General features: G+C 46.4%; 1 protein-coding gene and 1 long non-coding RNA gene across 2 annotated transcripts; both read left to right on the forward strand.

Annotated features, from left to right (window-relative positions):
* Positions 1-2,222: 2,222 nt before the first annotated feature.
* On the forward strand, positions 2,223-2,621 carry LOC135399896 (THAP domain-containing protein 2-like). The gene has a single exon (XM_064631632.1). The coding sequence runs from the start codon at positions 2,223-2,225 to the stop codon at positions 2,619-2,621; it is 399 nt and encodes a 132-aa protein (XP_064487702.1).
* Positions 2,622-3,157: 536 nt separating this feature from the next.
* Positions 3,158-3,605, forward strand: LOC135399466 (uncharacterized). The gene is made up of 3 exons (XR_010424286.1): positions 3,158-3,256; positions 3,348-3,485; positions 3,568-3,605. It is a non-coding gene; the product is annotated as an uncharacterized LOC135399466 (long non-coding RNA).
* The last annotated feature ends 5,970 nt before the right edge of the window (positions 3,606-9,575 follow it).

Consider the following 9,575-nt stretch of genomic DNA (forward strand, 5'->3'; position numbering starts at 1 on the left):
ACCAAAAAATCCTTGAAACACGGCAATCGTACAGTAGGTGATCCATAGTCTCTTGTGCTCTGCAGAGACAACAGAAGGGAGTGTTTGTGATGCCGATTCTACACTGCCTGTTGAGTGTGGGGAGGGCCCCCACCAGGCCTGCCACATGAAATCACGAGTTGGACCCGAACATCCGCAAACGTGCGAGATCGGAAAGGCATACGCAACTTCCGAAGTCGCTCTCGAGCTTCGTTCGATGTCAAAGCCAAACGCTCGGAGATGCGGACAGCGGCAACGCCGAGAATATCCCAATCTCTGAGAAGAGGCCCAATGTGACGGTAAAAGGTGATCAAGAAGCCGTGCAGCTTGTGAGGTTGCTCAGCTCGGAGTGTAGTTCTCAGGGGTGGAAGATAAGGAAGGGGACGAGTCTGAACGGAACTGAAGTACACAGCAAGTCTGTGAGCAGGGCTCTCCTTGTCCCTGAGGATGCTAATTAGGAACTTTAGCGCAAGGCACTCGCAGACCGCCCCTATGTCAGGAAAGCTCCAGCCCCCTAAAGAAACCGGAAGTTGCAGAGTCGGATGATTCATAACTGCTTGTCTTTCTGACCAGAAGAAAGGGAACAAGACTGCGTTTAGTCTCTGTACTATCGAGGGCGGCGGGAGAAGAATCTGGCCCAAGTGCCAGAGACGGGGGCAAGCGACCGAGCAGATAAAATAACTGTGCTCTGCGAAAGTGAAAGAAAAGTGCTCTGCTGCCGCAACAGCGGCCCGCATGATTGCATTGTCCCGGTTTGAAGGCAACGCTCCGTGGCCATCAAAAAACACGCCAAGAATGCGCAGAGACGTGCACGTAGAAATACTAAACGCGGAGGGCAGTGCAAAATACCCTATCGCCATAATCTTGCTTTTTGAAGCATTTAGCTGAGCACTAGATAGCTCGGAGTACCGCTGAAAGAGATTAAAAACATTGCGTAAGGACGTCTCGTCCCGCACGAACAAAGTAACGTCGTCCGCGTAAGCAGACACTTTTATGGCACCGGCCCCTGGCAACGGAAAGCCCTGGATGCCCTGACAGGCGATCACATGGCGTACAAAAACAACCAGTGTGAGAACAAAAAGTATGGGTGACAGAGGACACCCTTGGTGTATGCCGCAGGTGACCTTAAATTGAAGTCCTTCTCGGCCGTTAAACACTAGACTGCTACAATGGGACCTGTAGATGTTTTCCAGTATTGCGCAGAACTCAGGGGGGAAACCGTATTTGCGTAGTACACAGAACAAGAACGAGTGGACAACCCTGTCAAAGCCTCCTGCCTCTGGTCTAAAGAGAGGACGCCGCCGCTCACTCCAGTCACGGTGGTGTACTATAGCATGTCTCGTATCAGAGATAAGGCGGGGTACATTCCCCGACCTGGCACGGAGCAACACTGGGGCGGGTGAACTACTGTGGGAGACACATCTCGGAGGCGACCACTAAGGACGGCCATCAACAGCTTCTAGTCGGAATTTAAAAGCGTTATTTGTCGCCAAGAACTGGGAAGAGACAGGTCTACTTCTTTCTTGGGAACAAGTATGACCCTGCGGTGCGTGGAAAAAGTGGGGATGCGAGTACTCGCGATAACCGTGTTGAACAGGTCGAGAAGGTACGTCCTAAGCGACGGCCAGAAATTGTGGTGAAACTCGATCGTTAGCCCATCTTCTTCTGGGGCGGTTCCGTGACGCATTCTCTTCAGCGCACTATCCAACTCCTCTAGGGTCAATGGGGATCTTAAAGGTCAGCTCCGGGGAAAATTCAGTGTGACAGATCACAACAAAAACGAGTAGGCACAAAGGTTGGTGCCTACTGAGCGTGCCTCCTAAATAGCTACGCCCATTAAACTGTATTTACGGAGAAATCGATTTTTTGCTTCGACGCCCGATCATCCGCACAAGCCACTGACGTCACTGTCAGCTTTCGCTTTGGCTGTTCTTGGCTTGCTTACTTGCTCGCAGTTTCGCAATCGCCAGCCATCAGCAGGCTGCTTCCTATCCGGCTCCTGCTGGCTTCCGCTTCCGCCTCCTTCACAGGCTTTGTATTTCTCTTGATCATCTCGGACTCGCGGGAAACAAAACCGAGAGTCGCGCGTACGAGTCATAGCGAACGAGTACGGCTTTGCCTTTGATAGGTATATTTCGCTACGCATCGGTTTTCGCTATTCTCACAGCTTGTCAGTGCGTTTACGCCAGTACAAGTTGTGCGAAATGAAGTGCTGTGCACCTCGGTGCACCAACAGGTACGAGGACAACAAACTGGTTTCGTACCACAGATTCCCTGTGGATTCTGTTGTACAGAACCGGTGGTTGCGTGCGATGAACTTGGAAAACTGGACACCGCGGAAGAACAGCCGCGTGTGCTCGAAACATTTTGGCCCGGAGTGTTACGAGGATTTTCACCTGATGGCAGAATTCGGACTCCAGACGCGAAAGGCACTGAAAAAGGATGCCGTGCCTACGCTCTTCGATGACGACGACGAAGAGGAGAACCCCAAAAGACGAAAGTTGGAAGTAAGTATCAGTCTCGGTTTTAATCGCAGCCATTCGTCCTCTCTTGCGGCCACAGGATTGATCTGTGCATCTTTGGCTACGTGCCGCACCAAGTAGGGGATCCATACTGAAGAACCTCCAGACGAGGGACACGAAAAAAAAGGGAAAAAATGGGTTCTCGGAGTTCTTCAGTATGGATCTATATCATTGCTTGCTTCGTAACTATTCTTCAAGTAGAGGAATAAGTGTCACTGCAAATACTGCCACATTATGTCAAACAGAGAAGCGGATCACGGCACTTTTTGTGCGAGGATGTAAGAAGTGATATTCCCAGAATTTTCGTACAGGGGAAGGGGGGAGTGCTCTAATATTTGCAGCTTATCTGGCTTTTTTGGCCTTATTGGCAGACAATTTGGAGGGGTGGTGGAATGTTTTCGGGGGTGTCTTAGAGGGGGCATGGGTATGCTGGAAAAATCTCAGAGTGTAGGCACGGGAGCATGCATGAAGCAGTAGCAAATCGATTGAGATCTGTTGTATGAAAATATGATGTTCCTCAGAAAGCGCTATGTGGAGATGAGCATGTTGCATCCACATTGTTTATAAAGTGCTTCATTCAGCAATTACTAACAATCTACTCTCAAATGTACAGGGCGATGTAGGGGAAGGGACGTCTTCTCACACTGAAGTGCAGCTTGGTGCCGACCCTGCAGTAGGCACTGGATCTCAGCAGGAACCAGCATTCGTGGATACAGGTAATCAAGAACGATGTCTTAGTCTCCAAAGGTTGCATGCAGGTCGTGAAATGTCAAGAAAAGAAATGAACCTTTTTCTTTGGTTTGGCAGAGCATGGGATGGGGCCATTAGAAGTGCCGCTGGAGCAAGCTGCACGGTGCTCTCATTGCCACCAAACACTGCCTGCATCATTCAACATCGATGCACCTGGCACGTACAGTGTGCAAGCACGTTCTAGTGCAATCGATGGTACGGCACACTGATTTCAGCAGTGCTACTATCTGTCAGTTCTATTGAAGACTATTGAGTGTGTCCAACATTCGCATTGCAGAGCCCAGGCTTCAATCTAATCCCGAAGAGCTGGAGGCCTTTGGAGGCCATTCAAGCCTTTGACGATGACATTATTGAGTCTTTCTTCGTCGAGGAAGTTCCCCATGTCACCTTTGAGGCAAGGTACTACATGAATGTGGTGATAAGAGAGTAGAAATGGTGTGGTTCTCAAGATTTCAGCTGCGTCCTGCAACACCAGTTGTCCAGAGTAAGAGGAAGTATGCAATGTTAACTACAGTTAAACTTCGCTATAACGAAACTCACAGGCAATACGATGTTTGTGTGTTGTTTTAATTTTGTTGTGTTTTCTTTTGTTGATTCAGTTCAGTAATCTTCATGGAGGAACCTGCTACTGGGACTGCGGATGATACAAAATATATTGTATTCGAATCGTGTCTCAGGCAACTACTCCAGAGATGTCCACAGTGTGGCACACCAGGCTGTGACGTGACCCTCAGAAACTTTGGTACAATGGTGAAGGCAACAGTGACTTGTTCGAAACAACATGTCACACTGTGGTCAAGTCAGCCAATGCACCACGGCAAAGCCCTGGGGAACATCCTGTTGTGCTGTGCTATTTTGTTTTCGTGCAGCAGCCCTACCCAAGCACTCAGAATGCTTCAGTTCATGGGTGTTCAAAGCCTCCAAAAGACTCACTACTTCGAGTACCAGCGGTTCTACATGCTGCCTGCAGTAACTGAGGTTGGTTGCAAGCAATGAGATTGAATGCTCACTAAGTGTGAATCTTCCACGCATGCACAGGTGTGGCAGTCCGAGCAGGCTATGCTGCTGGACAAGCTACGGGGCCAAGAACTTTGCATTGCTGGTGATGGTAGAGCGGATTCCCCTGGCCATTCTGATGATTTCGGCACATACTCTCTTTTAGAAACTGGGATCAACCGCATTATACATGTAGAAATAGTAAAGGTAAATTGGTACCATGAGCATGAAATGTATTAGTTAATACAGTTTGATCTAATTTTAATGCAAGATTCTCATTCTTCTAGTCCACTGAGGTTGACTCCAGTAATCGCATGGAAAAGGAGGGCCTCCAAAGGTCACCAGAGTATGTTTGCAAACAGGGAATGACAGTGGGCATGCTTGTGACCGACAGACACAACGAAGTGAAGTCTTTCATGAGGAAGGCCCACCCTTCGGTGAAACATCGGTTTGATGTATGGCATGTCGCAAAGGGTAATAACACATTATTCCTTTGTGCTGAGTAGTGTGCAGCATACATACATACATGCGTACATGCTGCACATGCATATCATATTTGTAAATTTTTTCAGAGGCAGAAGGGTAAACACAATACTCTGGATTTGATTGTTGTGAAATGAGGTTGAGCTAAGTCCTAGCTGTTCTTTCACCAAAAATGCGAGCAGTTGTTTATGTATCAATGCACCTATACTTGCTGTAGAAAATACTTGGGATTCCTCAGACTTTTGGATGAGCAAATGCGTGTTTAGTGTCTGCACATATACAAATAATATACGTAATATCGTCAAAGAGGGCAACAAAATGTTTTGTCAAAGTTCAGTTTAGTGGAATGGTGCAATTTTCAGTTGCGTTACTGTGACCAACCACTGAGTGGTGATGTCATTTAAAAGACACATCTAAAATATAGCAGTTATAATTTCACACTTTTATTTTGCAAATTCCTGCTAACCTTTTGTAAATTTACGACAGTACGATTTTTGCATTATGTTGTCTGACTGTTGGTTTTGCCCACACACCATTACCTACATTATGAAGGAATGTATTCCTTAAAAGCAGATGTTTTGCCATATGCAGGTATCAGGAAGAAAATTCATGCCGCATCACTGGCAAAGAAGCATCAGGTTCTGCAGAAACGGTGCCCCAGTATCCTGAATCACCTCTATTGGTGTGCACGAACCAGCAATGACAATGGTGAGCTTGTCCTTGCTAAGTGGCTCACCATTCTACGGCACGTGATCGATATTCATGAGCATCAAGGCCTTCATGCAAGGTGTGCACATGGAGACATGGACAGCGGCTTTGGCTTCATGAAGGTAATTTGCAGTATTTCAAGGAAGCAGGGATAGCTAAGCATTCCTGCATTCCTCGCTTGCAGGAACGGAAACGTTCAAAAAACTGGAGGGGATAGTCGCTGCACCTCACCTTCTCATAGACATCCCATCGCTCGCTCCCAGCAAGCAAACCTTTGGGCTGGAGGCATTTCATGCCGTGATAATTCATTTCGCCCCGAAGTCCTCAAAATTCACGTACAGTGGGATGGCTGCACGGTAGGTGTTTGCTGGGAAATGCTGTATACTAACTCCTTTTGAATAACTGTAGGGAGTCTAGTTCAGGTTAGTTTTATATTTCAGAACTTGTCAAAGACACATATGCTTTGTATTAGTAACCTCCCAAATTTTTCATATTGCTAACAAAACTATACGAAATGAGATTCCCAGAGTGTGCAAAGATATGTCCCCCTCTTCGCAGGAGCATCGCACTGAAGGAACAAATTAGTTTTTGTCGACGCTGTAGCATCTGCCATTGGTCAGATCAACTTTTTATAGCTGCCACTTACACACCAGCTGTTTTTCGGCTAACATGTTACATTAGAGAGGAAGTTATATACGCTTCCTGTGCTGCCTTAGAGCCATTTTATCTGTGGTTCGTATATCATTTTTGAAAAATAAGAAATTGAAAATTAGGAATTCTAAAAAATTTGCATAAAAAAGGATTGCCTACAATTGTGCTATTTTTGGTTTTCCAGATAAACCTTCATTAAAAACTTAATGAATGAACTTTAGCTCCTCATGTGAATTAGGCCCACAATATGCTATCTCTCATACATTTTCAACCAGGCTATATAACCTAAATGCAAAAACTGCATATAGATGCTCTGATACTTTTATTATATATAATATGTGTTCCAGGCTTTAAAAAGAACACCCTGTATGTGTCACCCCCATTGGAATTTATAGCCTGTCTGGTATTACAGAAGCATCTAATGTCTTTGACAGCAGCCGTGCAGATACCCTTACAGACACCTGGAGATATCGAACTCCTTATGCCGCTGAGGAGCTAACTCGTGTCAGCGTCCAGCAGTTTGTGTTCATGGAAATACTGACCAGTATGTGGCTTCCAGAACGTATATCGCAGCCTTGCACTTCAACCACAATGCAGACAGGGCTGTAGCCAAATACATTGTGCGGTGCTCAAAAGCTCGAAAACACTGGACATTGGCTGGTGTGAAAACAAAGGCTTCCATATGGTGAGAATATTTTCATTTAAAATGTAGTACCACAAAGAGCTCTCAGCTAATACAGTACAATATGTAGAGCAGTTTTGCAATGGGTGTTCTGAGGGAGAGCGCTTAGAGCTTGAGGCATGCGCTCATAAAACAATTCCCAAAGCTGAAGTTGGAGTGCACTGTTTTGGCCAGTGGAAGGTAGAGTGCATGCTGCAGAGCGCTCACAGGCTACCAGTTGAAGATACCATTAGATTTAAGAGCACTGCTTCCACCTTATCTGTTCCATCTCTTAGGTGTTTCCCTGCTTTGGGTGTTTATTGATTTTAGTGTCAAGCCAACAGCCCAGTTTTTAACCCCCTTTGTATTTGTGGAACACACATTGTGTCTTCACATAAGGATGCACGCGTGCAGTTATGTACTACCGAAATGTGAAATTACATTGTTCCTTTAGTGCACAAGCCAGTTCCACCTGCTTTAGGTGTTCTAATGATCCTAACTTCCCGTCAGGCTACGTCCAGAAGCTTACCGACACCGTGCTTGACCTCTGTGTGCGGTGGCCCTCCTTCACTGTGGCAAGGCAAAATGTGGAGGAAGCCGTTCATGAGACCATGAGCAGCAGATATGGTCCTAAGCCCCAGCTGGAAGAAGCTAGACAAGCTCACCACAAGAGGTTCAGCGAATGAGTGGCAACCCTAGTACTAACTGCAAGTGGAGAACATAGGGGCTTTACTGAAAGTGAACAAACAGTCTCATTCCTAGGATTTTTGCTTCTCAGTGCTTCGTTTGTCATGAATCGGTGGCTTCTGCAGAAGCATGGGAGGTGGGAACAAACAATTATTTTTTGTGCAAATGGTGTGGTGCATTGCGTTGTGCAAGATACCCACGTGCAATGAGGTAGGTTTCTGTTGATGCTGTGAAACACCAACCCATTCCATCGTCATAAGTCTAGTTGCTGTTTCATGTAAAATCAACCTGCACTAAGGGGAACATATTTCCAAACCGCAAATGAGCGTGTACTGTCAACCCTCCCAGACTCAAGACTGACGCAAGTGGTTTTCATTTGCAACACTGCAGCACGACGACTTACAATGTAAAATTTGCATTGAGAACTGTGATGCTAATTCAAGTTAAAGGGACTATCGCATCCGTCCCGGTCGATTCCGAAACTGTAGTGCTTTTTTACTCCGCGTTCATCACTGATAATAACGCCGAAAACCCGACGCGAATTGGCAGCGTTGTTCCTGTGTAGTTTAACATAAAACTTGGCGAGAGCAGACGACGCATTCCTGGATTCCCTCTCTGGAAACGTCACACAGACGAGGCCAATCACTGCGCGCCCTTTGACATGGAGAATACCAATCACGGAGCGGCCGGAGGGACCTTGGTAGCCTTGGCAACCCACCGACAGGCGGGCGGGCGAGGCGGAATGCTAGGGGACGACGTCTTCTCTGTTACCGGCTAGAGGAATGTTGTTTCTGGTTCGTTGAACGTGTTCGTACAGTCAGGAGCGTAACGCGGTGTTTCACGTAACATGGTTACGTCTGCACTTACATTGGTAAGCGAAAGTCAGCCATATTTACCGAGGACTTTTCACGTAGTATAGTGCGATGCGAACGCCAAGCAGACGATCTCGGAGACAATCGCCTACGCTGCGCTCCAATTCGTGCGCCTGGCTTACGTCATCATGATGTAGGCTGCAGATGGAACGCGGACCTTTAAAACTCGTTTACTTAATATGTAAGATGTTTTCGGAAGAGAAGTTTGGCAAAGTTGACTCTGAAGCAGTGAGGAACATTACCCTATCGGTATCATACATACTTTGCCGGATGCGATAGTCCCTTTAAGTCAATTTAGTACACTGCAACGGCGAACAGGGGTGACCCAACAAGTAGGCAGCACGAGAAGCACATAGCAGAAAGCAGCAATTCAGTAACGAGAAGTTACAAAATTTCAATTTGCCAACTTCGCACAAAGGTGCTTTTACTGGACGTACTAATCGGGAAAGTATATGGGTGGTTGTTTATCACAAAATAATGCAGGTAAAGCGAGCAAAAGTATCAGAGTACTATTTAGATACGTTTTGTGTATGTCAAGCGAAATATCAGATGCATTTATCTGTTGGTGCTTTTATGTGCAACTTGGTTACGTTGATGAAGACTAAATCTTGGGCCTGTATTGGGGTATACGCCATTCCTAAGCAACTTCAGCTGTACTCGTATTACCCAACTAAGGAAAACAATCTCTGGCGACAACACAGGCACTACGAAAGCTTTGCTTAGGTCGGATGCAGAATCATTTATTGGATTGTTTCAGCTGTCATCCCTGTTCATTTGCGGTTTCTTTGCAAGACATTGCGAACATGCCAATATATTACAACAGGGCTCCAAACCCTTATTAAACGGCACCACACTCTTGCCATAAAGGAGAAGACAAACTGGAAACAAACTGAGCTTGGACGTGAAACCCCAAAGAGCAAACTGTTGGTCAAAATGTCGCTACTATACTGGCAGGGGAACATGCAACCAGAACAGAGCATTGTCCATAATTCTGTGTACTTTATCACCTGTGGCGAGCACTACGCGGGCAGTTGCCAAAACTTGCCACTCGTGGTCGCGTGCTCGTAGGTATACGTAGGTGTACCTACAGTGTGTGCACGTTATCATGGTGTTGCCAAATACGACTCGTTCACACGATTGTTATGCCAGTAAAGAAGTGAAACTATTGCCCCTGGAACGTCAAACGCCGGGCCACTTACGCATTCCAAAGTAGATATGTGCGAGCTT

Source organism: Ornithodoros turicata, chromosome 7, assembly GCF_037126465.1.
Source record: "Ornithodoros turicata isolate Travis chromosome 7, ASM3712646v1, whole genome shotgun sequence".
Lineage (NCBI taxonomy): Eukaryota > Metazoa > Arthropoda > Arachnida > Ixodida > Argasidae > Ornithodoros > Ornithodoros turicata.